We start from the raw sequence: 27500 nt of genomic DNA on the forward strand, positions 1-27500 counted from the left end.
AGAAGCATCTGCTCTCTCATTACCCTGTTTTTCATCTTTAAAATAAATGCATTGGATCAGTGGCTAAGCATCTGTGTTTTATACACAATGCCAAGAATCATATGGAAAGGCAATTCATTAGTCCAAACGAGTTTTGTAGCCAAACGTAAACACAATTGCTTCACTTGAAAGATCTCTTGCCTGATGCTGAAGTGTCGGCCACGAATACAGGTCGCAACCTCTGCACCAGTGATGTGTACTTCTCTCGGAGTGGCACACGAACAGACTTGTCTTCATCAGGAAACACTCTCGCCAGCATCTCCGCCGTCTAACCATCACGAGAGAGAGACAGGTTTGAAATCACGGACCAGATTAGATACTTATAACATTTGTGTGCAAACTATCCCGCTAACTGAACGCAACATGATTGAGAAGTACCACTCGACAGGGCGTAAGTTCAGACAGCAGACTCAACACCAAGTCCTGCAGCACTTCCTCCGCGTTCAGGAAACGACAGAAAGGCAGAAGACGACACGCCCAACGTAAGGCCTCAACGCAAAGATCTGACACGCTCACATCACTGACCTGAGACAGAAAACACTGTCAGGACGGAGACAAAATAGACTTAAAGAGACTTTTACACAACCGTTCTGGCACCTGAGAGTCTATATCTTGTTTCCGTGCCATCTGGTATCTTCTACAGAAGACGGTGAGCTGATCTCGAGCGTGAAGCATCCAGCAAAGTGCACACAACTCTCTGAAACAAACTGAACAACAGCCGAAATTATGACGACCTGTAAATGATTATTACGAACTAAAAACTCTGGTGCAACCAAACACTGCGACCAATCAGGATTGACATACTTATGGCTTGTGTAGTGACGTCGTCTCTGTTGTTACCGGATGCTGATTTGAAGAACACACGATGAGAGGAGAATTTTTTCAGTCCTTCGGGAATCAAGTCAGCTTTAGGCTCGGACGCCCTCTTCTGGATCTGACAACAGGATACAACTATATAAGTACAAGTAGTAAGGTAGCAAAGTAGCTAAAATAGCTAACAGATGCACATACAGCCGTGGCGGCCACACCTTGTGCAGTAAATGCCTGCAGCGATGCAGGTTGCTGATGTACCACTGTGCTGCGGGGCGAGAGCTGCGAGACGCCCTGAAGAGCAACAACACTTTCTGGACCAAACCAGACACCTGACAGCGAGACTCTCTCTCCAGAACCAGAGCTGCGTCTCTCACGGGGTCCTGAGAAGATTTCGAAAACAGATTACATATGAAATAAACATATAAGACTGCAATGCATCCTAGTGGATGTTTCGGTGTTGTACCTGTGTGTTCGGCGAGGGTTGCGGGCAGTACAGAGGAGGAGCGGGCAGGTAAAACGCAGGCGGTACTAGAACAGAAAGTGACGTCGCTCGCTCTTTGGCAGAGTCCAGAAGTCGTGTTAGAGTTTGAGATATGATGTCCACCTCAGCCATGACGGACGCCTTCAAGATCTCCTGCACAGAGAGCTGAAGATGTTCCACGTCCTCATCAGATACGGGGTCTAAAAGAAAATAAAACCAGCATATTAGCTTTAAACGGTTAGTCATTAAGCTCATTTTTTTGTCTGTCGACTGCAATTTTTCACTTCCAAATTTAAAAGCTCATTTTTCACACCTGGAGTCGTGAGTTTGAATCCAGGGCGTGCTGAGTGACTCCAGTCAGGTCTCCTTAGCAACCAAATTGGCCCGGTTGCTAGGGAGGGTAGAGTCACATGGGGTAACCTCCTCGTGGTCACTATAATGTGGTTCTCGCTCTCGGTGGGGCGTGTGGTGAGTTGTGCGCGGATACCGCGGAGAATAGTGTGAAATATTTCTATAGGTGGCATTTTAAACATTAAACATTTTATTATATTTATTATTTATTATTAATACTGTCAAAAGTGACATTTGAAGAACTTGAATAAATTATAATTTTTTATTAAACTGAATTCATCTAATTTTTTGGAGGACGAAACTTGCAAAAATAATAAATAAATAAATGTAATAATAAGAAAATAAATAAAGGAATAAATGTCTTGATAAAACAAATATAATTCGTTTTTAATTCAATTTATTCCTGAATGACTTTTGTTCCTTTATTTATTATTTTATTTGGGGGTTCTCCCCATTTTGGAACGCCCAATTCCCAATGTGCTCCAAGTCCTCGTGGTGGCGTAGGAATCTCAGTTGCGTCTGAGACCGTCAATCCGCGCATCTTATCACGTGGACTTGTTGAGCGTGTTACCGCGGAGACGTAGCACGAGTGGAGGCTTCACGCTATTCTCCGCGGCATCCACGCACAACTCACCACACGCCCCACCGAGAGCGAGAACCACATTATAGCGACCACGAGGAGGTTACCCCATGTGACTCTACCCTCCCTAGCAACCGGGCCAATTTGGTTGCTAAGGAGACCTGACTGGAGTCACTCAGCACACCCTTGTCTTTGTTGTCTTACAAAGATCAAATTTCACATTGTGATTCTTTTGATAATCATTCAAACTGTGGTGTTAGGGTGACACAATTATCTACACAGTCTCATTTCTGAGACTGAGAGCTTTCATTTGATATATGACTTGTCTATTTAGGTGCTATGCGAAAAACGTTTGCATTCATACGCATATTTCTACATAATCGCCACCAGGTGGCGCTCATTTGCAACGCGGAGTTTTTAAGGCTTTTTTTGTAATTTTTTTGTAACATAAATGTTACGATTCTAAACATTCAAATGACACCAAAATATGAGTGACTTTTACAATTTATGGGCTTTTACAATTCAAGCGTAAACTTATCGGACGCATTTGGCCACACCCACAGACATGCCGGTCCATAGAGTTAAAGGGGTTAAAGAATTTTAGATTTTTACTAAACTTATGAGCGCTCGAGTTGACTATTGCGTATATGCTAACCTCTGTAAACGCGACTTCTGTTCATGACTGTCTATTTAGTGTCTGGTGAAATTTAGAGCATTGTTAAAATTTTCCTTTTGTATATATATATATATATATATATATATATATATATATATATATATATATATATATATATATATATATACACACCTGTACTATCATGTCCTTCAGACCAATTCATTCGGCCCAGTAGCGTCTCCAGTTGACCCTGGAAGATAACCGCAGGCTGCAGCTCTGTGGGAAGGTGCAGTTCTCTCCATTTCAGGCTGAAATACACAAAAACGACATGTGAATGAAACATGTAAAATATCCAATCGCTGTTTTTAACTTAGTCACCTCACAGACCTGCTCATGTCTAACTGTGCGCTGCAAAAGTTGGTGTACGCCAGGCCGAGGGTCGCTGCCATCTTCCAGTCGCCCAGACCCTGTGCCATCCACGCGGCTTCAGGGAGCAGCCCGCCCAGCAGGAGGAGCTCCAGAGCGTAGTCCACCGTCCACACCTCAGACAGATGTTGAGATCGAACCGCAACCGCCACACGACTCTGACACAACTCCACGACACGTTTACCTGCGTCTGCCAGAGCAAATGCCAAGAAAGATGATTGGTTTAGTGCAACCCTTTGAGTTCATTATAATCGTGTGGTGAGTTGTGCGTGGATGCCGTGGAGAATAGCGTGAAGCCTCCACACGCGCTACGTCTCCACGGTAACACGTGATAAGATGCTACTACATTTGGAACGCCCAATTCCCAAAGCGCTCCAAGTCCTCGTGGTGGCGTAGTGACTCGTCTCAATCCGGGTGGCGGAGGACGAATCTCAGTTGCCTCCGCATCTAACACGTCAATCCGCACATCTTATCACGCGACTCGTTGAGCACGTTACCGTGGAGATGTAGCGCGTGTGGTGGCTTCACGCTATTCTCCGCGGCATCCACGCACAACTCACCACACGCCCCACCCAGAGAGAGAACCACATTATAGTGACCACGAGGAGGTTACCCCATGTGACTCTACCCTCCCTAGCAACAGGGCCAATTTGGTTGCTAAGGAGACCTGACTGGAGTCACTCACCACACGCCCCACCGAGAGCGAGAACCACATTATAGTGACCACGAGGAGGTTACCCCATGTGACTCCACCCTCCCTAGCAACCGGGCCAATTTCGTTGCTAAGGAGACCTGACTGGAGTCACTCAGCACGCCCTGAATTCAACCTCACGACTCGGATTTCAGATTTTTTTTTTTGCATACATAATAGATGATACGTCAAAATATGATTTCCCTACTCAGCATTTTTATCTTGTTTTTCGGTAAAAATATCTAAACATATTTAAAACAAGATAAATTCACTTGAGAAGCAAAACGGCACAGTCTTATTAATTTTCAGAGAAATCTAACAAAATGATGTAACATTTATACCCATAACAAAAAAGACGTTTTGCCAGAGGGGTAAGAAAAATAAACTTGAAGGGAAAACTTGTTTATTTGTTTATGTTTAGATATTGTTCCATTCTCTCACTGTGTGCAAAGATGTGCACCAATCAGAACTCACCATGTGGTATATGCAGAGGAGGCAGGACATCTACGTTATGTGGTGGAAGTATACAGAGAGGATGATTGGTGAAGTATGCGGCCATAAACCTGCCCAGAGATTGAACCACAGCGCAGGCGGCTTCACGCCCCACCGGTCCCGAGAGCGCGCCCTCAAACTCGGGGTCATCTAAAGGTCACAGGCGATGGGAGAGAACCTTTACAGTCCACACAGTATACAGATAAACAGCAATGTGATATACACAGATAAAAGACATGTGCTGTTCGGTTGTTTTAGTGACAGACTGATATATTGTGTTAGAATTAACCAATTTAGATCTTCGATATTTTGGACTGGCTGAAAGATCATACAGTATTTGATCATTTTGAAATGATCGCATCTCCCGTTATAGTAACAACATTCAAAATCAAAATAGAGGTGATTAAACGGTGCAAGTAGTTAAAGGTCATGCCAAAAAAAAAGTGGAAACGTGCTCCATCAGCACACGCATCGTATCTTAATTTCTTGAAATAAATAACAATAAAAAAAACCTCTACTGGCACCAACAATCATGCCACGCTCCAAATCACTGAGATCACATTTTCTCCCTATTCTGATGGTTGATGTGAACATTAACTGAAGCTCCTGACCCGTATCTGCATGATTTCATACATTACACTGCAGCCACATGATTGGCTGGTTAGATAATCGCATGGATGATTGTTGGTGCCAGACGGGCTGGTTTGAGTATTTCTGGAACTGCTGATTCGGGTGTCTGAATGCCATTCTGAGAGGCGGGTTGGCGCCGTTTTGGCAGCACGAGGGGCACTTACACAATATAATTGTTTACCCTATGTGACTTTCTTTCTTTTCCGTAACAAATAGGGAGAAATTGTAAATAAATGTTGTGCTCAGTGATGTCATACAATGTCAGTTTATGGTGACCACCTCTTCAAGCTTCAAAAGAACACAAATGTATAATTCACAAGTCGAATTAATTATTCATGAGACTCATGATTGTTATGAAAGCATACGATAAGATTTGATGAGAAACAAAGTGAAATATTAAATATTATTTTGTGAAAATGATCACTGACTGTTGATCTCCTGTGTCCGTTCATGATAGGACACGAGAACAACAGTTCACGCAGCCCCCTCGTGATGTTGGGGCGTTCAACGAAAACTCGTTTTGTTTATCTAAAAACAGCAATAGCGACAACACAACTGCACAAAACAGAGAACAGAACTTACTAAACATGTCTGAAGAGTCTGTAGTTTCGATGCATTTCTATGCCCAGCCTTATTTTTTCGAAAGTTTTTGGACCGCCAGCTCACAGTGGACCGAGTTACCCGCACGATGTCGAAAATAGAAAACAAGCGATCAAAGAATGTACCGTCACTCATCACTGCTGGTTAGGACAAAAACTCTGATTACCATAGAAAATATACCATTTATCGCATGTCGTTTGCCGGCAGGTTGGGACACGGTGTGACTGTTGCTGCCTGTTGCCTCCTCAATCTTTCTGTATGATTTCAGAGTACTCCATTAAAATAATAAGGCTGGGCATAGAAATGCATCAATTCTTCAACTGCCGGCTCTTCAGACGTGTTTACTAAGTTCTGATCTCTGTTTTGTGTGCAGTTGTGTTGTGTTCTGTTGTCACTATCACTGTGTTTTTAGATAAACAATAAGAGTTTTCGTTGAACGCCCCAATGTGCGTGAACTGTTGCTCTCGTGTCCTATCTTGAACGTGCACAGATCAATGGTCAGTGAACATTTTAACTAAATAATACATTAGATTTCAGTTTGTTTTGCACCAAATCTCATCGTATACTTTCATAACAATCTTGAGTCTCATGAATAATTAATTAGACGTCTGAATTATACTTTTGTGTTGTTTTGAAGCTTGAAGAGGTGGTCACCATAAACTGCCATTGTATGACATCATCACTGAGCACAACATTTATTCACAATGTCCCCCTTTGTGTTCAGAACAAGAAAGAAAGTCATATAGGATAAACAATGACTGAATCTTCATTTTTGGGTGAACTGCCCCTTTAATTGCATTAATATTTAATAACTAATATTTACAAATCGACAGCCACTGAAAGATCAGCATCATTCATTTAAAAACCATTAGTGAACTATACCAGCTGATCCTTGTGTCCCCTCATCCTCGTGTCCTGCATGTGTCTGCAGCTGACGTGCCAAACAATCAACCAAAGCTTGAGCTTCTCGGAGTTGATACTGCATCAGCCGACCATACAGAAGAGCCAGACAGTAACGAGTCTCCAGATAACATGTCAATGAACCTGCTGCGACAAGGGACCAAGTGGATGGACCAAATGAGTGAGGAATGACAGAGACATTGAAGAAATTGTACATAGCTCAATGAAAGTCTGACCTCTCTCTCTTTCTGCCCACAATTCAGCTCTCCAAACCTGAGCACTCTCAGTGTATTCACCTAAAATGAAGTGCTGTTCGCCTGAGAACGGACAAAAAGCAAAACTCAGATTAAGCGGCGTTCCAAGAGTGCACTGGGACATTTCACAGTTTGTAACACTCCCACTCCCGGTTTTTATTGCCACAGCTTACCGGTGAAATTACGCAGAGCATGGCTCTTCTCAAGACAGTCTCCAGTCGTTTGTAAAGCGTGTTGGATTTGTGGTAAAACAACAGACATCCTGTCCAACTCGTTGTGAACACCCCTGAGGCCTTGGCGATTATATAATTCGACCTGGTACTGTAAAGCCTGTCGGTACACATCACGCCAAATAACCAGCAATCTGAAAAACACATCACAGATGTTAGGCATAACAATACTCGACAAACTGTGATTTGATCATTTTGAGCCTTTTGAGTGCCACAGAAGAAAGTCATACAGGTTTAGGACTACATGCGGGTGAGCAAATGATGATAACATTGCAACTTTGAGGTGAACTACTAGTAGTACCTGTTGGAAGGTTGTTTTCGCATCTGTGCCGATTGCGGTATAGTTTCAGTGTCTGTAGCGATGTCCTCTTGTAACAGCGGCACTGAAAACATATCAGAGGAATACGGAAGCGGTGCGTCTTCTCCAAAACGCAATGCTTTTGACGGGAGGCTGTAGGTCCGATTGAGACTCTGAGAAGCTTCCTGTAGGACGAGCAGAGCTGCGTTGAAGTTTTGAGAGGAAAGTGCTAAATCAGATTGTGAACGTGAGAGGAACAAGTCTACGAAACTTCTGGTGAGCTCGACAGTGACCTTCAGGCAGCTGTCGGCTCCGGTGTGTGTCGCGTCCCATGGCAGGAAGGACAGGAGAGTTCTGAAGATGTGAAAGGTTTGTGTGACCCATGAGGCTCTGATCTTTCTGCCGGTACAGTCACTGAATCTATGGAGGATTGTGAGTCGAACGATGCAGGTGATCGTGTATTTGAGAAGGCGCTCTCTCTGCTTCATGGCTCTGCCCATGGACACACCCAGAGCCCAGGCTCTCATGAGGTTCCTGTGAACCCTGTTCAGATCCTCCTGGAGTCCTGAAGTTGTGGACTTTGATCCGTCTGTGTGTGTTTGGGCATGAAGAGTGTCAAACATCGACGCAAACTCCAGCTTCCCTCCATCTTCCATATGCAAGGGAGTAAACGGACCTTCATCAGAGTCATCATCCTCACCCTGAAGAGACATTATTATTGAAAAAACATTTATTAAAAAATAAATAACATTATTTTTCTACTTAAAAATGATATTAAAAATATATATTTTTAATTATTTCATAAAAATTTTGTAAAGGTATTTTCTTTAATATTTTTAAAATTAAAACACATGCATTTTTATTAAATTCAAATACATTTAATTAAATTAATAATGTTATTTGTATTGGCAATTTTATAAAAATATTGTCATTATTGTCAAATAATTTTTAGAATCATTTATAATAAAAACTATTATAAAACTGAATTAGTGGTTACAAATGAATAATAATAATAATTGTATTATTATTATTATTTAAATTCAATTAAATTAATTTGTCAATTCCATAAAAAGAAATAAATATTGTTTGCTTAAAAATGTTTTAATAAAAATATTTTAATTATTTGTAAAAGCATTTTTCTATTCATTTATAACTAAACATATAAAACTGAACTAAAGGTCAAATAATTAATTATGATTCTAAGTATTTAAGTATGCAAATTACTTTTTTTAAATGAAAGAAAATAAAATTAAAATAAATAAGATCTTAAGTAAATAATGTTATTTGTATTAAAAAATGATAATAATAATAATAATAATATTTACATTATTTGTAAAAGTTTTAATATTGATTTATAATAAAAAAATATATAATAATAATAAAGCTGAACTAGAGATAACTAAATATAAATAATTTGTAAAAATATTTGTATATCTTTTTAATAAAATAAAATTCTAATTAAATTAGATAAAACAAATAAATCATGTTATTTGTATTAAAATATTTAATAGAAATATTGTAATTATTTTTAAAAGTATTTTTTATATTCATTTATAATAAAAATTTAAATAAAACAGAATTAATATGATTAAAATAATTACTTAAATATTTGTATACAAATCATTTCACAAAGATTTTGCAAATAATGCAAAGGAAAAAAATTATTATTATTTTATCAAATTTATTGTTCCAGCTTTACTACTGTACCATATTGCTAGATTGCTGTTTCTGCCATTGTAACACCTTTTAACAATGATAAAATCAGTATAACACACATCCTCGAGTGGCTTTATTGGCTTTTGATTTGCTTTTGTCTGACCTGAACTCTCTCAGTGAAGTGTGTGATGTCTCCTGTATCTCCAGTATCCTGCAGGTACACAGGTAGAGTGCACAGAGAGGTGTCTTTGTCTTTAAGAGCAAACAGACTTCCTGTGAACATCAGAGTGGACATTGATTCCAGCTGTGTCCTGATTTGAGGCTGAAAGACACAAAAACACACCAAAATAACCTAAAAACACCTAAATCCAGGGTCCTCTTACTTTCAAAGACCTTTCCATGGTGCAACTGGATTACGGTCCAGTAAACTGACCTGAGCTGACCCAATGACCTTCTTCACGTTCTCCAGCCCCTGAGCAGCATCCAGCAGAAGGGCGCTCATAATCGCGGCAGACGACGGGTGTTTAGGCATCCTGAGCACAGTCACCATATAGCCGTCTGACACGATGAGGAACGGCTGACGTGGATGCCACGTCACAGAGTACCGCTGTCTCATGGGGTCACGGAGCGACACGCTAGAGCTGGAGAGACCGTCGTCTTGAGTCTGCGAAGGCACTGGAGGTCTACAGGATGAAATGAAAGAATATAACCATAAGACCTGAAGGACCAAACTCATGACGATTGCATGCATCTGATGTGGGCTACAAAGCTTGCATTATCAGGACTCATGTGAGCTGAAAGAGACAATAGATAACAGGAAACAGACTGTCATGCCTGCAGTCGTCTGATTATTTTATAAAAACATTTTACATTTTCTAAACTAGAGTGTAAGAGCAGTGCAGATGTGTTAAGAGCTATATGTGTCCCTTTACATTTATTTTTGTGACATTACATATTTTAGCCAGCAGGTGGCGGCAAAAGACCATTTTTGTGTGTAATAAGAGCCAGTTCAGGTGACGTGAAGTCCGCATCAGTCAGTGTTTTCATTCATCAGCAGTACGTGATCGCTCGGATTACTACTACACTACTAAAGCTGGGAAAAAGCTTTAAACGGCTTTAAACTTCAGCATTAAGGCTCATCACAGCTGAGAGACACAACAGACAGATTATTTAGCAGAAGTAGTAGCAGTATACTGATTATTATTATTATTAAAACCACATGAAAACACTCCATATCTGAAGACTGACAGCGTAAAACTTCCTCTATGCAGAATATTGAACATCGTCAATGATATTCGGAAGATGCATCAACACAAGAACCAGTCAAATCACCTGTAAGTGACCAATGGGTGAAGAGGCAGGAAGTGGGCGGGTCCAAACTCAATGTTGCATCCAGTTGTGGACAAAGACACGAGTCCACCCAGACGAGCCAGCATGAGCAGAGAGCCTCTCTTCAGGACACACGCCAGATAAAGACCTTCAGGTGTCCAGCTGACAGAACTGACCCAGTACGACCTGTAGGACAGCCAGACACGTCAAGTTAAATCCAAAGCTGAAGGACCGGATCAGTTAAACACTAGTCTCACACAACCAGACTATCATCATAAAGACTGGCCCAATATTGCAGCTTATTATGTTCAAGAAGCTCCCGCTTGGACAGGAAGAGACTGTCTGGCTTGTTTTGTGCTTCAGGCAGTCTGACACTTACCTCACATACTTGGCTGGAATATTGAGCGTCTTGCTGCCACATCCTCCCAACAGACTGGACACAGTCACGAAGTTCTGAGTGCTGATGAACAACACCTGAGTTGCCTTTCAGATCAAACATCAAAAACACACATTAAACTTAGAAATGTTGCACATTTTATAGCAATTATAGTAATTGTGATACTGTAGGTTGTGCCTAGGCATTTGTGGCAGGGCGGAGGGAGAGGCCTGGTCGTGATGCTACACACCCAGTCCCTAATCAGCCTAATTAGCCCTCGAGATGGATAAAGGCTGACAGAAGATGGCAGTGCGACAGAGACAGAGAGAGAGAGAGAGAGAGAGAGAGAAAGGTTTACAGGCAGCTGTCTGACACCTTTGTGTGTTTGTCTTTATGTTTATATTGCTTATTAAACTATTATATTATATATTATATTGTCAAGCTGGTTCTCGCCTCCTACTTTCCATTAATCCCTTTACACTGGTACCGAAATCCGGGAAGGAGGAGGGATGTGCCGTAGTAGAGTCCTTCGCACTACCATCCACCCCAACGGAGCAGCCGCGGCCATCTGCCGGGGGATGGAGGAGCCTGGCTGCCTGAGAGCGGAGGTATGGCCGCCGACCGCGAAGGGAGAAGTGTCTCCTAACCGACCACCTGGAGCGGTCAGGGCCGCTGCCAGGGGCGGAGGAGACACATGTCAGTCGCCGAAACGTGGTGAGGTCTGAAACCACCAACCGCAAGTAGGGAGGGGCTCCTGGATGTCCGTCTGGAGTGGGAGAACCACTGCCAAGGGCGGGGGAGACATCTTCTGATTCCCGAGAACGCAGCGGGGCATTCCGTCCGCCAGGGGCTGGAGGACTGCCTCCGATCCGTCCGGAGAGGCACGGCTGTCATCCATAAGAGGGTGGAGGAGTGGCCGAGGACCAAGCTACGGCGTATCGGAGAACTGGCGAGTAAGTGTTTTTTTTTCTCTCTCTCTCTCTCCTCTCTCTCTCTCCCACTGCCGCTCCGTGTTGGCCTTGTCCCTCTCTTTTTAAAAGTTTTGTTAATTTGGCACGATCGCCGTTATGGTGTGTAGGTGCCACATTTGTATTTTGTTTCCCTCCCCTTGTCCCCTCCCTCATCCAGGTAGATAGGGATGACCTGCTGGCAGACGGGGCAGAAGGCCCACACCTCCCAAGGGAAAGGGCCTGAGAGAACGATGGAGGAATGTGGCAGGGCGGAGGGCGGGGCTGGGTCGTGATGCTACACACCCGGCCCCTAATCAGGCTACTTAGCCCTCGAGGGGGATAAAGGCCGACCGAAGATGGCAGTGCGACAGAGACGGAGATTTACGGACAGCTGTCCGACACCTTTGTGTGTTAGTCTTTTTGTTTAAGTTTTATATTAAACTATTATTTATATTCTCAAGCCGGTTCTCGCCTCCTACTTTACATTAATCCCTTTACAGCATTGTATACTGGAAATGACATGAGACTGTGGCGTGTACCCTTGGGTCTTTCTGGTTAAGGACTACCGCCAGTAGTTGACCATCTGGAGAGAATGCTGGGACCAGAGCTCCCCTGGACTTCACTGGTCTGCATGGAGGCATGAGCTGGTTGAACGGAAAACTCTTGGAAACCCAGTTCACACTGAAACCTGCTGGACTATAGTGGAAAAAACAACGGTTTTCATTAATGGGGGTGTTATAAAATAAAATATGTGTTAAAGTAAAATAACTCAGTTAAGGCCCCATAGCTGGTTGGTTTGGTTCATTACAACTTCATCTTTGATGAAGGATTTTATGAAAACCTGTAACGCCGACTAACATGGTTCACCCAATCAGATTATAGAGCGTGCCAAAGCTCATTTTCACTGGGGTTCACTGTCAGGATGGTTTCACCTGAGGTTGCGGTCCCATGTCCTCTCCCATTGGATCTTCAGTAAGGTGACAGTCAGCTGGTCTTCAGTGTTGAAGACAAACACACTCAGACACACGTCACCAACTGCCTAAAAACACCAGAGTACAACACATCACATGAGCAAATAACCTCTACGACACTTTGCCACTAAGCCTTTTGTATCACAAAATACTTTTCCCACCTGGTTCTTCACAAACACACTATGAATGGAGGCCTCTTTGTCCTTTGAGGAGGGCAGCTGAGATGTTTCAGGGTGTGTTATCTGACTCCAGCGTCCTCTGACGGTACCATCGCGAAGGCTGTTGAGATCCCGTAGTGCTAAACACTCCCAGAGGAACACCTGTCCCGTCAGAGTTGCCAGGAAAACTCTCTTTCCGTTCTCAGAAAGCAGCAGAGAAAGTCGTACCGTAGTTGCTGAACCTTTATAGGACAGGCTTGTATCAGTTGGAGGATTTTCATCTAATACACTCTTTAGAATGGCTTTCGTTATTAACTCTAACAAACATTAGAAAATGAACCCTTGTACACTTATCAATAGAGACCACTGTTCCATCTGTTTTGTTTCTGAGTACCAGTTCTGTGCTTTAGCCCACTACGCCACCACGACTTACTGAAATGAAGATTAATATTACCTTAATTTCAATAAACTCCATTTCAGTAAATTGAAAGATTGTCAAAACATCAAAATATGAGATGCATTGGGGGTCTCTGGTGACACAACTCACCACACGCCCCACCGAGAGCGAGAACCACATTACAGCGATCACGAGGTGGTTACCCCATGTGACTCTACCCTCCATAGCAACCGGGCCAATTTGGTTCCTATGGAGACCTGACTGGAGTCACTCTGCATGCCCTGGATTCAAACTCACGACTCCAGAGGTGGAAGTCAGAGTCAATACTCGGGTCACTACCCAGGCCCCTAATTAAACAAAACCAAAAAAAAAAAACGCATGAGAGGTCAACAGAGAATGGCCAGACTGGTTTGAACAGACAAAGTCTATGATAACTCAGATAACCAGCTCTGTACAATTGTGCTGAGAAGAATAGTGTGTCTGAATGCTACACTGAGATGCGGGTTGGCGCTGTTATGGCATCACGAGGGGTACCTACACAATATTAGGCAGGTGCTTTTAATGTTGTGGCTGATCGGTGTATAACTCTACATGCCAGTGTGTTCTTGTTCAATTTTATCTGAACAGTACAAATGGGGGGACTAGACTCATCAAATCTAGTCCAAAGATTGTTTGTGTTCAGGTGGCAAGTTTAGGAAAAGTCACCAAGCCTTGTACGCTTATATTAGGGAAACCATTCTTATAAAAACAAAATCAATCTCACTCACTCACTCACTCACTCACTCACTCACTCACTCACTCACTCACTCACTCACTCACTCACTCTCTCTCTCTCTCTCAAAAATGACCCCAACAGTGATTAACGTTTAAGTTAAACGAGTCTTTTGCCAATGTGCACAAGGGGTGCCAAACTTCCCTATCCCGAGCCACATTAACCAGCTCTGACTGGGGGACCCTGAGGCGTTCCCAGGCCAGTGTGGAGATGTAATCTCTCCACCTAATCCTGGGTCTTCCCCGAGGCCTCCTACCAGCTGGACATGCCTGAAACACCTCCCTAGGGAGGCGGCCAGGGGGCATCCTTACCAGATGCCCAAACCACCTCAACTGACTCCTTTTGACGCAAAGGAGCAGCGGCTCTGCTCCGAGCTCCTCACGGATGATCCTTCACCCTATCTCTAAGGGAGAAGCCCGCCACCCTTCTGAGGAAGTGCATTTCGGCCGCTTGTACTCGTGACCTAGTTCTTTCTGTCATGACCCATCCTTCATGACCATAGGTGAGGGTAGGAACAAAAATGGACCGGTAGATCGAGAGCTTTGCCTTCCGGCTCAGCTCTCTTTTCGTGCAATACCGCCCTCACTGCCCCGATTTTCCGGCCAACCTCCCGCTCCATTGTCCCCATACTCGTGAACAAGACCCGAAGTCAAGTTTGTTCCATGTGGGGGTTGGTCTCCGCCAGGGCTGCGCTTTGTCACCAATCCTGTTTGTGATATTCATGGACAGGATATCGAGGCATTGTCCGGGTGGGGAAGGGGTGCGGTTCGGTGGGCTGGGGATCTCATCACTGCTTTTTGCAGATGATGTGGTCTTCATGTCATCATCAGTCCATGAACTTCAGCTCTCACTGGATCTCTTGGCAGTCGAGTGTGAAGTGGCTGGGATGAGGATTAGCACCTCTAAATCTGAGACCATGGTTCTCAGAAGGAAACCGATGGAGTGTTTACTCCAGAGAGGGAAGGAGGTATTGCCCCAAGTGAAGGAGTTCAAGTACCTCTGGGTCTTGTTCACGAGCGTAACATTGTCGAGTAGCAGCTAGGACACGGCACAGGAATCAAGCACAGGGCACGTCAATGCCAGTGTGCGACCCCCTTTAGAGCAGATACAGAACAGTAAACTTTATACAGTCCATTCTGAAATATCCACAACATCCACAAACAAAAAAGTGTCCACAAACTCCCTGGAGTAATTTCATAAGCCCCCAGGGGTACAAACAGACTACAAGAAGTGTTTATTAAAAACCTTTACACAGACCTTTGATGGAAGAAGCCAGCTGTTGAACTGCAGGAGCACTGGAGGTCATCTTTAATGAATCCTTGTCTTTATTCCACAGAAAGAGTTCACCAGACACCAGAAGACCAGCCAACCACATACCTGCAAATGAGATTATAAACACACCGGTAACCTGTGGAGAAGCCAGTTTAATTACACATTATGAGAATAAATCTGAGCTACATCATTCACCGTTCTCAGAAGCTGACATGGTCACCACTCTCTGTAACAGAGGCTGTAGTTTTGGGGTCTTCTTTTTGGTCTGGCCCGACACCAAATGTATTTCACTGATCCGATTGTCATCTAACAGAAAAACACCTTCCTTCTCCTGTAAGAAAACCGTTTTTAATATTTGCTTGAATTCACAAAGGATCACATTGAACTTGCTAATCATTTGTTTACGTGATCTTACCCTCCCCAGCCAGCAGAAACGAGGCCATGGCTTTCTGCGCTTGATGCTGGACGACAATAAAACCTCCAACTTCAATTCCATTTTTGGTGCAGACGATGGATTTGAGAGAACGTCCAGACAGTCTGTATCCCATCACATGCAGCTTTAAATGTCACATTTTAAATATGAATACAATTTAAATATGATTAATATTTAAAAACACTTTTGTCCACCAAAGTCATGTGGTATAACCAACATGTAGGCCTACAGTAGGCTGACATTTTATTATGTTGACAAAAACCATAAAACCAAGCAGATCCAAACTTTTTTAGGCCCTCAAGAGCATAAAGTTAAAAAAAAAATCTGATATTTTGACATTTTTATAAAATGGTACATTTCGTTTTGGTCATGTGGTGTAACCCTGAGAAAACGACTTGATATTTTTAATTAAAAAAAGAATTTTTTACCTTGAAAATGTGTTTGACAGCATTTTAAAAAATGTATGATTACTTTGTTATTTTCAAGGAAATTGCGAGGAAAGTATTTTCATGATCTTTTCTTTATGGTTACACCACATGACATTTTAAATGTCATTAAATATTTTTTGTTTGAAAATGATATAGAGATTTTTGGATGTTTAAAGGATTTCTTATTTTTAACACCTCGGACAACCTTATATATCGACAAGATAATATCAACTGTCTTATATTAATCTTCATTCTTGGGAGCAATTTCCAAATGCCTGAAGGAGCCACGTTCATCTGTACAAACAATAGTGCGCAAGAATAAACAACATGGGACCAGACAGCCATCATACCGCTCAGAAGGAGATGCATTATGTCACCTAGAGATGAATGTAGTTTGATGCGAGAAGTGCAAATAATCCCAGAACTACAGCAAAGTACCTTGTGAAGATGCTGGAGGAAACAGGTGGACGAGTATCTAGATCCACAGCAAAACGAGGCCTATATCGGCATAACCTGAAAGGCTGCTCAGCAAGGAAGAAGCCGCTGCTCCAAAACCACCATAAAAAGCCAGACTACAGTTTGCAAGTGCACATGAGGACAAAGACCTTACTTTTTGGAGAAATTTCCTCTGGTCTGATGAAACAACAATTGAACTTTTTGGCCATAATGATGACCATTGTTATGATTGGAGGAAAAAGAGCCGAAGAACACAGTCCCAACCGTGAAGCATGGTGGTGGCAGCATCATGTTGTGGGGGTGCTTTGCTGCAGGAGGGACTGGTGCACTTCACAAAATAGATGACATCATGAGGAAGGAAAATTATGTGGATATATTGAAGCAACATCTCAAGATGTTATTAAGTTAAAGCTCGGTCACAAATGGGTCTTCCAAATGGACAATGACCCCAAGCATACTTCCAAAGTTGTGGCAAAATGGCTTAAAGTCAAGGTATTGGAGTGGGCATCACAAAGTGCTGACCTCAACCCGAAAGGACATTTGTGGGCAGAACTGAATAAGCATGGGTGAGCAATGAGGCCTCCAAACCTGACTCACTTACACCAGTTCAGTCTGGAGGAATGGGACAAAATTCCAGCAATTTATTGTGAGAAACTTGTGGAAGGATACCCAAAAAATTTGACCCAAGTTAAACAATTTAAAGGCAATGTTACCAAATACTAACAAAGTGTGTGTAAACTTCTGACCCACTGGAAATGTGATAAAATAAATAAAAGCTGAAATAAATAATTCTCTCGGCTATTATTCTGACATTTCACATTCTTAAAATAAAGTAGTTATCCTAACTGACCAAAACAGGGAATGTTTTCTATCGTTAAATGTCAGGCATTGTGAAAAACTGAGTTTATATGTATTTGACTAAGGTGTATGTAAACTTCTGACGTCAACTGTATCTGTCTGTCTATTTTAAATGTCGTCATGGGTAAGAGTAAACATTGTAAAATGTAGCATGGCAAGTAGCTAACATTAAATACAACGGCCAACACAATATATTAAAGCAGCTATATTAGCAGTATAATCAAACACCACGTATTTTAATTTCGAGGTAAATAAGAGTAACTATTTGTTTGACTAAAATGTATTAATTTATCAGCATTAAAAAACCGTTAGCTTCTGCATGTCAACACAACAGGACAAACACACAAATATTCGCAATACAGTCATAAATCAATATTAAAGTCCTTTATATACTCTACCATGATGTCATGACACTGATAAACTCATTCCCTTCTATTTATTCCTGTTTATTTACACGTTTTTCGAATCTCCCAGCTTCCGGTATTCCAAACAGCGCACACAAGTCACATGATTCCCGCCTCGTTGCCATGGAAGAAGACGCGTCCCCGCGCAGCAACTACGCATGCGCGATCCGAGGAGAGGTGGAGCGTTTGTGTGTTATTATGCTTTCACTACTGTAGATGCCGTCAAGTTTTTTTGTATTAAAACCAGCATTATTTGAAGGCAGTACAACAAATACTACCATAATAAATACACAGTTTAGATAAAATTATTCTGATTCAAATAAATCATGGTCTTTTAAATAGAATAAAAAAAGAAAATATCTAAAAACAATTATTTATGTTGATAGAGAAGTTCCACATGCATTACATTAAATGGCTTGGCTCAAAATACTTTAAAGGATCACCCCTAAAATGTAACTTTAGTCATTGTTTAATCACCCCTGTGTTGTTCTAACCCTATATGACTTTCTTTCTCTTAACAAATATGGAGAAATCGTGAATAAATGTTGTGCTCAGTGATGTCATACAATGGCAGTTTATGGTGACGACCTCTTCAAGCTTCAAAAGAACACAAAAGTATAATTCAGAAGTCTAATTAATTATTCATGAGACTCATTATTGTTATGAAAGCATATGATTTGGTTTGAAACAAACTGAAATCGAATGTGTTGTTTAGTGAAAATATTCCCTGATCGTTGATCACGTTCATGATAGGGCACGAGAGCAACAGTTCACGCAGCGCCCTTGCAACACTGGGGCGCAAAAATTTGTTTTGTTTATCTTAAAAGAATCAGAATCTGAATTAGCTTTATTATGCTAACACACACTGTTCTGGTGCACAGTGCTCTGTAGCGCCGATCAGAGCACAACAGTTCGAAAAGGAAGTGTGCTGGATGAATGTGGACAAGAGTGATTTTACCAGCCCTTTTTGTTAATCAGGATGTGTACAGTTCAAGCAGGGTGGGTAGGGTGGCACTAATAATCATCTCAGCAGTCTGAACTGTCCTTTGAAGTCTTCTGATATCTGACTTGGTAGCTGAACCAAACCAGACAGATATAGAAGTGCAGAGGACAGACTCAATGACTGCTGAGTAGAACTGTATCAGCAGCGCCTGCAGCAGGTTGAACTTCCTCAGCTGGTGAAGGAAGTACAACCTCTGCTGGGTCTATGTGGGTTTCCCACTTCAGGTTGTGTGAGATGGTAGTGCCTAGGATGGCACAGTGCTGTTCAGGATGGTAAGCAGGGTCGATGCTGAGGGGTTCCTCCTAAAGTCCACTATCTTCTCCAGCTCTAAGTTGTTTTGACTGCACCAGACAACCAGCTGTTCAACTTCCCTTCTGTCTGCAGACTCATCTGCATTTTGGATGAGGCCGATGACTGTAGAGTCGACTGTAGTGTTGCTTGGTGTGAGCTAGACCATTTCATTGGCGTTCAGTGTTCCCCACTTCTTTATTGCGAAGCAAGATGCAAACAATAGTTTAGAAGTTTGTGAAGAACGTTTTTCAACACCTGCAGACAAGCAGACTTTTGATGGTCTGTACCTCACTCTGGCTAATGTGGTTCCACTTGTTGGGAAAACCTACGCCAGTGTTCGGATTGTGCTCATGCTGCTCCGGAGAGAATAATGAGTCCAAGATCACTCCAGACCTAGAGTGAGTCCTCCTGATCACAACATGGCTTCACTCTCAGAAAGATCTCCAATGAGCTCCAAAAATGCATCTAGACATAGTTCAGCAATGCAAACATCTAGAGACATGAATGAAATTGTGACCGCCAAAAAGCAATGCAGAAGAATCAGGTCCGATCCAACCCATCCTTAAGCAATCAGATGATGGCGGCCAAAAGAGTGGTGGGGGTAGCCACAATCTTTCTCTTCTGCTGGTTTACTCATCTTGTGCTCCGTATCTACAGCAGTTTCAGCTGTAGTCCATTCCGGCTGTAAAGTTGACCAACTTTATAGAAGCATCTTACATCTACTTCGTCCCTTACGTCTACCTGCACGGGGTGAAGAAACTCAACTACTCATGTTGGTAAGGACTGGTGTGGAACACTTCAGGGTTATGATCAGTCCAATGTGGGAAACCATTTGTGGCAGGGCAGAGGGCGGGGCTGGGTCGTGATCCTACACACCCGGTCCCGTATTAGGCTAATTAAGCCTCCGAGGGATAAGGGTCGACTGCAGAGGATCGTGTGGGAGAGAGGATAGTTTACGGACATGTCCGTCATTTGTGTGTTTATGTTGACTTTTAAGTTTATCATTAAAACTATTATTTATATCGTGATCTCTTTACACTGGTGCTGAAGCCTGGGAAGGTGGAGGGATACGCCGTAGTAGAGTTCTCGCCACTACCGTCCACCCCAACGGAGCAGCTGCGGCCAGCTGCTGGGGGACAAGGAGCCCAGCCGCCTGAAAGAGGACGATGGCCGCCAACTGCAAGGGGAGAAGGGGCCTAACCCACCGCTTGGAGCGGTCAGGGCTGCTGCCAGGGGCGGAGGAGTTCCCTACCAGCCGCTGAAACGCGGTGGGGTTAAAGACCGCCGACCACGAGCGGAGAGGGGCTCACTGCTGACCGCCTGGAGCGAGAGAACCGCTGCCAGGTGCGGGGGAGACCCCTTCTGTTCCCCGAGAATGCGGCGGGGCGATCCGTCTGCCAGGGGCTGGAGGACTGCCTCTGATCCGCCCGGAGAGGCGCGGCTGTCGTCCGATAGAGGGTGGAGGAGTGACCGAGGAACAAGCTGCGGCGTATCCGAGAACCGGCTTGACGATATAAATAATAGTTTTAATGATAAACTTAAAAGACAACATAAACACACACTGACGGACATGTCCGTAAACGATCTCTCTCTCCCGCACGATCCTCTGCAGTCGGAGGCTTAATTAGCCTAATACGGGACCGGGTGTGTAGGATCACGACCCGGCCCCGCCCTCCGACACATTAGAGTGTTTCAAAGATCAAGTGTAAACACATGTACTCAGAGGAGTTATTTGTAGGTACGTTTGTCCAGAACAGGTCACAAAATACTTCCAATGTAAACATATGAAACATTTTGTGATATTGAATGTGTAAATTGAACTAAGATTGTGGTAAGACTAAAATATCTTGGGTGTACCTTCCCACCTCCAATGGAAAGAAATAGGAAATGATTGTCCTCCTGTGCTTTGCTAATTGCTGCCAGACATCACTGCAATTATGCTCATTATACCACTTGAAAAAAATTATAAACCTGCCTATGAGTGCAATTCTTGTCATGTTATTATTTCTGTCAAATCAGCATGCTTGCATCATCTAAGACAAAAGTCAAGGAGCATACAGGACCTCAAGAGATCATTTCAATACTCCAAGATCGAGTTAAGTCATTCACTGTTATAGGAGGAGTTCATTTGAGAAGGGGTTCAGAAACTAAAGGAAGGTCTTCTTTTAGTTGTTTATTCACTGTCAGAAACATGTGCAAATATTGTACCTATAGGGGTACCCTTAATGTCATTTGGAATATATTTATACCTTATCGGTCACTAAAAGGGTAAACATTAGTAGCTTAAGGTGTAAAGATGGTACAATGGGTGTACCTCAAAGCTACTAACCCAGTGACAAACTGTTGTACCCAAAAAGGTACTATTTTTGCACATCTTTTATGACAGTGTTAGGTATAGTATCTAGAACACAAGTTGTTGGTTTTGATGGTGTAATACGTATTGTCTGCTCAACCTGTCTATCTTTAGGACATGTCCAAATAACTTTTAAACCTGCAGTTACTAAACGTCTAAGCAAACAACTTGATCCCTGTGAAATTATTTAGATGCATTTCTAATCTTGTCCAAAACATTAGAAAAACAGTGCTTCCTTTGAAACCACAGATCATGACAATATCTTGGACAAGCTTGGGTTTATGTTGGCATAAGCATTAGAGTGCATTAGATATGCCCTGTCAGAGCAATTAGTGCACTAGATAGTGGGAGGAGACTGGAGACCTATGACTATGACTAACGCAGATACCGCAATATTAACATCAGTTCAAACTTGATAAATTCCACCATAAACCACCTATAAGGAAACCTTTAGGTAGAAACGCTTGTCTTAGATGGAGGTACAAGACTGGATTGAATCCTCCATACGAGCTTTTTTCTGCTTTACGGGCATTATAGGAAACTTCTGGTTGGGTATACGCTCTTGGCCCAAAACTAGATCTCAACTACGACCCAATGACATTCTCTTCATTAACTTGGCTGTGTCCAATCTCATCACAAATTGTCTGGTGGACTTACCGGATACCATGGCAAACTTTGTAAAGTTTGCCATGGGTAAAAGTTATTGTGACATGATCCAGTTTTCTTCTGATCTCTCGGAGACCAGCAGTATCTTCTCCACCATGTTCATCAGCATCTACTGGCACCAAAAACTGGTGGGTTCCGTCAGACGCGGTGGCGCTCCAGTGCAGATGGACAATTTACGGCTTGTTGGCATATTGCTCGGTGGGAGCTGGACAGTGTCATTAGTGTTCAGCATTCCTCACTTCTTCATTGCAGAGAACAACAGGAATGAGAGTTCAGAAGTTTGTGATGAACGCTTCCCAACACCTGCATACAAGAGGACATTTGATGGTTTGTACCTCATCCTTGCTAATGCCATTCCACTGGTTGGGGTAACCTATGCATGTGCTCAGATTGTCTTAATGCTGCTCCAGAGCCAAAAACGAATCAAGGGTCACTCCAAAGAAACCAAGAGTGGAGCAAATCCTCCACCAGCATTTGTAGATGCAGGTAATTTTACTTCAGGAACACAAGCCAAAACATCTAATGCTGTGAATAATGTCGGCAATCCCCAACAAGGAGCGCAAAAGATACAAGTCCGATCCAACCAGTCCTCCTCGAGTAATCAGGTGAGGGCAGCCAAAAGTGTGGTGGCTGTAGCGACAATCTTCCTTATCTGCTGGTTTACTCACCTTGTGCTCCGGATCTACAGCAACTTCAGAAACTCGAATCTGGCAGTTAAGTTGACATATTTCATAGGAGCAACTTACACCTGTTTCGTACCTTACGTCTACCTGCACGGGGTGAAGAAACTCAACTGCTCATGTTGGTAAAAATACTTAACAGGCTGATAAGGACTGCCATGGAACGCTTTAGTAATTAACGCTAACTATGATCGGTGCATTGTGAGAAACCATCCGTGCATACCAAAATAACCTTTTATAATTAAAACTTTTCAACATGCCTATATCTTATCTATACAACATTTCAGATATATTTCCACTTTATTTTTAAATGTGTTAATTGTAAGAATGTAAAATATAATATCATGAGTGTCACAGCTTTCCCCCATTAAAGCAAACAAACAAAAAAAAACAATGATTATCTCTCCTGTGCTTAATTATGTTCAAGCAATTATGTTCATTATGCAATTATAAATTTGCCTGCGATTATATTTCTTGTCATGTTATTTTTGTATTCAAACCAACATAATTATTTGTCAACAAAGCCAAAGTGAAGAGGAACTTGAAGATGGTAACCTTAATATTAACTAGCAAAAATATTCAAGAAATTAAAAAGCTTCTTTCAAAAGACTTTGACAATTGTACCGTAAAACAAAAAACATTTATTATTCCAAACTTTTTGCAACATTTGCAATACACATTTTATTACACAACACTTGCTCATAAGGCGATTGAAAAACAATGTTTCATAAAAATGTATCATTTTTATAAAATAGTGCACTGATAAATCTTGCATTTAGTACAAAGCAGACAAGTCCAGATTTCCTTTCAACCTATGCAACCATATCTCAAGAATGGAAAAGTAAAAAACAAAAATGATCACTGGCACATTCACCCAGCTGTGTGGAATTTGACACATTTTTCAGTGGTCTAGCTTAACACCAATTTATCCAAATTCTGGACAAATGAAAACTGCTTTTCGATCAACCCTAATGAGTTCATCTTTGAAAGCTTTTCACAAGTGCATCCTTAGACAGTTCATATCAATGAATATACAGCTAAACTGTTTATTTGTCTTATTGCACATTATTAATTTAGCGGGCACAAAGCGTGCAGTAAAGACCAGCTACTTGCATGTTCAAAATGCGTTATGAGATGCATCAGGCCGCACTATCAGGGCTTCAGATGGGGTTTCAATTAAACACAAACCAACAGCGAAAACCAGGAGATTGGTGCAAACATTCATGTTAAAGTCAATAACCTTCAACTGTCATCAATGCAGCTTCTCCAGTTTGGCTTGCAGAGATTTAAAGTTGTGTATGATATCCTGTAAAGCAGCGTTTGGACTCAACGACTGAAGCTCCACCAGATAACCACAGATATTATCAAGACATGCGTTAGTGAATCTCCGTCTGCAAAAGAGAGACAGAGAGAGTTACAGCCTGACTGAACTCAGATACAGTACAAAATATATTACATAGAGCACATTCAGAAAGTATTCAGACCCCATCATTTTTTTTTCTCCACATTTTGTTATCTTGCAGAACTATGCTAAAATGCTTTAAATAATTTTTTATCCACATCAATCTACCCTCCATACCCCATTAATGACAAAGCAAAAACCAGATTTTTGATACCTTTGAAAAACTGAAATATCACGTTGACATAAGTATTCAGACCCTTTGCTATGACACTTGAAATTTAGCTCAGGTGCATCTAAATTCTGGAGAAATGGAAAATGCGCACAGCATTCACGCTCGCGATTACCTGCCATTAGGTCTAAATATAGCAACACCGAATTTAAATGTTCTTAATCTATTTCCTCAAAATGATTACACCACATAAGAGTGACAGACAAGGACATTTTTATTTTGTTTTTACAAATAGGAAGCATCAGCAGGTGGGACCGAATCACAGGTGAATAGATGTGAACGTGTTGAACAATTCAAAATAATTCCTGGGTAAATATACTTATTTTTGCACTTCTGTAGCATGCTTTGTCCCACTTTGACTATTACCTGTCATAGGTGGGCACGCGGCTGGGATCGTCCACGTATCCAGAAAGGAGCACATGGATGCACTCCACCAGGTGCAGCGGTTTCTTCAAGCGTTGCCAACACGGATCCTATAAACAAACAGAAAACAAAGCTGATCGATTGTACCACATGTTTAAAAAAAGCTGCGAAAGGCAAAAAATTACAAACGTAACATTTGCATATGAGTTTAAAAAAAATGCACAAGCTGAATTTGGATATGCACAAATTCATCAATTATCCGAATGCACAAGCGTCTAAAGATTGCAGTCATTAAATGTGAAAACTGCACGCTCTGTTCTTGTACCCGGGTCTTGAAGAGCTGGTCGTACACCTCCAGCATTCGAGGAAGCTGAACTCCGATTTCCTGCATGGTGAAGGTGACAAAGCCCACGTCCCAGTTTAATCTGCAGACTTCCTGCTCAAGAAACTTCACCAGATAATCTGAGGAAAAAGGAGGAAAACTGCTTCAATGCTGTGCTTTGTCAATAGAGACGTAAAACTGACATCAGTGAATTCAACTGAACGTACCTAATGGGAAGTATCGTGGTGTTCCTGCGTATACTTTCCCCAGCGACACGAGCTTTAGACTCAGAGCTCTCATGCGATCGGTTGGACTCATCGCAACACTGTCACCCAACTCTGAAACACAAGAACCAATCAGACACAGAGAAACACGGCGTAGGAAGAGGAAGACATCACAGCGGAGATTTCACCTTTCTCAATGATCTCCTGCCACAGCGAGTGCACCAGAATGGGGTCTGAATGTCCCGCACAGTGAATAATCGCCAGTTTACACTCAGACAACCGGAAAAGATCAGCAAACTCGCCGTAGAGCTAAAGAGGGGAAAATAAACAGATGGTTCTTGAGGAGTCGGGTATCTCGGCAAGTGTTGACGCTGACTAGCACCCCTGAAGTCGTGAGTTTGAATCCAGGGCGTGATGAGAGGGAGTGTTTCCAGCCAGGTCTCCATAGCAACCAAATTGGCCCAGTTGCTAGGGAGGGTGGAGTCACATGGGGTAACCTCCTCGTGGTGGCGATTAGTGGTTCTCGCTCTCAATGGGGCGTGTGGCTGGTTGTGTGTGGATCGTGGAGAGTAGCATGAGTCTCCACATGCTGTGAGTCTCCGCGGTGTCATGCACAATGAATCACGCCGATTGACGGCCTCAGAAGCGGAGGCAACTCCACCACGAGGATCTACTAAGTAGTGGGAATTGGGCATTCCCAATTCTGACTGGATGAGCCACATTGAAATCTGTTAATGTAAACGCACCTTAGTGATGTCCATGAGCTCAGAGTCCAGTTGTGTAATGGCGCCCTGCACTGAGGGATGATGGGAATACTGTCTGCGCAACGTCTCCTGGATCTGCACCTGAATGCGCACCACCTACAGGACACAATCGCAATCACACTAGCTGAAACTGGCCGTGGAGTTTAAGTGACCTAAATGACAGCTAGTGAATAAGACCAGAGTAGGCGGTTGTGTTTAAATACCTCCATTTTCTCCTCAAGTTCATGTAGAAACTCTCCGTCGGCTCCTAGAGAAGACATACAGGATGAACTCTTGGCAGAGAGAATAGCTCTGGAGATGTACTCCAAACGCTGCTTCAGAGAGATCTCAGTACTGCACACAGACAAATCAACATAGGCAATTCATTTCAGGATAAAACAATGTATACTACAAGCAGATATCCTAAAAGCAATTATTAGCCACTTTTGTAGCCATCTGGGTTTTGTAAGTATTTTACAAATTGCAAAAAAATTAGCCTGGTTAGCTCAGCGAGTATTGATGCTGACTATCACTGTTGCAGTCACTAGTTCATATCCAGGCGTGCTGATTGACTCCAGTCAGGTCTCCTTAGCAACTAAATTGGCCTGGTTGCTAGGGAGGGTAGAGTCACATAAGGTAACCTCCTCGTGGTCGCTATAATGTGGTTCTCGCTCTCGGTGGGGCGTGTGGCGAGTTGATGCCGCGGAGAATAGCGTGAAGCCTCCACAAACGCTACATCTCCACGGTAACACGCTCAACAAGACACGTGATAAAATGCGCGGATTGACGGTCTCAGACGCGGAGGCAACTGAGATTCCTCACTACCCCACCACAAGGACTTGGCGCATTGGGAATTGGGTGTTACAAATTGGGGAGAAAATATATATATATATATTTAATTATTTTACAAATATCATAAGTCCAGAATAAGAAGAAGTTTTTCATTGTTGCACCAAATGACCTGATTTGACGTTTTTTGCTTTAAGCCCCAGAACAAATATCAAAAATGACATCATCCACAGTGCATCATTGGAGTGGACGTTCACTGTAGGGCTCTTTTGATGTGATTCTCTCATTGATGGAAATGGAGGTTACAGTGAGACACTTTTTGTGATCAACATTATGCAACAAATACTGTCGATTGAGCTGAACTTGTATTGAACCCGGAACATTCCTTTAATCGAGAACTGTTTCTTAATAAAGTTGAGGCATTTTTCACTGATCGAACATGTTCAAACTGCGTTTTTTGGGTCTTGGAATGTTTGAGCAGTCTGGAATGATTTTCCAACAAACTCTGACATCATCGTGAACCGTTGCCATGACAATAGAACATAAACGTGCATGGGTGCAACTGCATTGGCAG

At 42.5% G+C, this 27500-nt stretch overlaps 3 protein-coding genes across 3 annotated transcripts in view; 1 reads left to right on the plus strand and 2 right to left on the minus strand.

The window, feature by feature from the left end:
- Positions 1 to 17974, minus strand: part of cplane1 (ciliogenesis and planar polarity effector 1) — a 49470-nt gene extending 31496 nt beyond the window's left edge. The window contains exons 1-25 of the mRNA XM_052116778.1: positions 17856 to 17974; positions 15698 to 15839; positions 15478 to 15613; positions 15268 to 15387; positions 12845 to 13083; positions 12645 to 12751; positions 12252 to 12408; positions 10766 to 10869; positions 10390 to 10572; positions 9491 to 9740; positions 9221 to 9379; positions 7405 to 8102; positions 7047 to 7237; positions 6856 to 6936; positions 6602 to 6766; positions 4472 to 4639; positions 3268 to 3496; positions 3073 to 3188; positions 1316 to 1533; positions 1068 to 1232; positions 844 to 973; positions 637 to 746; positions 418 to 564; positions 181 to 307; positions 1 to 35 (exon numbers count right to left, since the gene is read on the minus strand). The exon at positions 1 to 35 is cut by the window's left edge and continues 290 nt beyond it. Of these exons, the coding sequence (XP_051972738.1) occupies positions 1 to 35; positions 181 to 307; positions 418 to 564; positions 637 to 746; positions 844 to 973; positions 1068 to 1232; positions 1316 to 1533; positions 3073 to 3188; positions 3268 to 3496; positions 4472 to 4639; positions 6602 to 6766; positions 6856 to 6936; positions 7047 to 7237; positions 7405 to 8102; positions 9221 to 9379; positions 9491 to 9740; positions 10390 to 10572; positions 10766 to 10869; positions 12252 to 12408; positions 12645 to 12751; positions 12845 to 13083; positions 15268 to 15387; positions 15478 to 15613; positions 15698 to 15778 (4116 nt within the window). The 5' untranslated portion in view covers positions 15779 to 15839; positions 17856 to 17974. The remainder of the gene's footprint in view (positions 36 to 180; positions 308 to 417; positions 565 to 636; positions 747 to 843; positions 974 to 1067; positions 1233 to 1315; positions 1534 to 3072; positions 3189 to 3267; positions 3497 to 4471; positions 4640 to 6601; positions 6767 to 6855; positions 6937 to 7046; positions 7238 to 7404; positions 8103 to 9220; positions 9380 to 9490; positions 9741 to 10389; positions 10573 to 10765; positions 10870 to 12251; positions 12409 to 12644; positions 12752 to 12844; positions 13084 to 15267; positions 15388 to 15477; positions 15614 to 15697; positions 15840 to 17855) is intronic.
- A 4007-nt stretch (positions 17975 to 21981) lies between these two features.
- On the plus strand, positions 21982 to 22983 carry LOC127636318 (alpha-1D adrenergic receptor). The gene is made up of 2 exons (XM_052116779.1): positions 21982 to 22710; positions 22762 to 22983. The coding sequence occupies exons 1-2, from the start codon at positions 21982 to 21984 to the stop codon at positions 22981 to 22983; spliced, it is 951 nt and encodes a 316-aa protein (XP_051972739.1).
- A 498-nt stretch (positions 22984 to 23481) lies between these two features.
- nup155 (nucleoporin 155) overlaps positions 23482 to 27500 on the minus strand; it is a 21260-nt gene continuing 17241 nt past the window's right edge. The window contains exons 28-34 of the mRNA XM_052116843.1: positions 26362 to 26491; positions 26141 to 26254; positions 25583 to 25703; positions 25398 to 25508; positions 25174 to 25310; positions 24852 to 24958; positions 23482 to 24245 (exon numbers count right to left, since the gene is read on the minus strand). Of these exons, the coding sequence (XP_051972803.1) occupies positions 24107 to 24245; positions 24852 to 24958; positions 25174 to 25310; positions 25398 to 25508; positions 25583 to 25703; positions 26141 to 26254; positions 26362 to 26491 (859 nt within the window). The 3' untranslated portion in view covers positions 23482 to 24106. The remainder of the gene's footprint in view (positions 24246 to 24851; positions 24959 to 25173; positions 25311 to 25397; positions 25509 to 25582; positions 25704 to 26140; positions 26255 to 26361; positions 26492 to 27500) is intronic.

Source organism: Xyrauchen texanus, chromosome 44, assembly GCF_025860055.1.
Source record: "Xyrauchen texanus isolate HMW12.3.18 chromosome 44, RBS_HiC_50CHRs, whole genome shotgun sequence".
NCBI lineage: Eukaryota > Metazoa > Chordata > Actinopteri > Cypriniformes > Catostomidae > Xyrauchen > Xyrauchen texanus.

Excerpts from the sequence above, each read along its gene's own strand:
- LOC127636318 (XM_052116779.1), top strand. The coding sequence starts at position 21,982 with ATGGAGGTACAAGACTGGATTGAATCCTCCATACGAGCTTTTTTCTGC. Across the intron at positions 22,711-22,761 it reads CATCTAATGCTGTGAATAAT|TCCTCCTCGAGTAATCAGGT; the intron begins GTCGGCAATCCC and ends CGATCCAACCAG.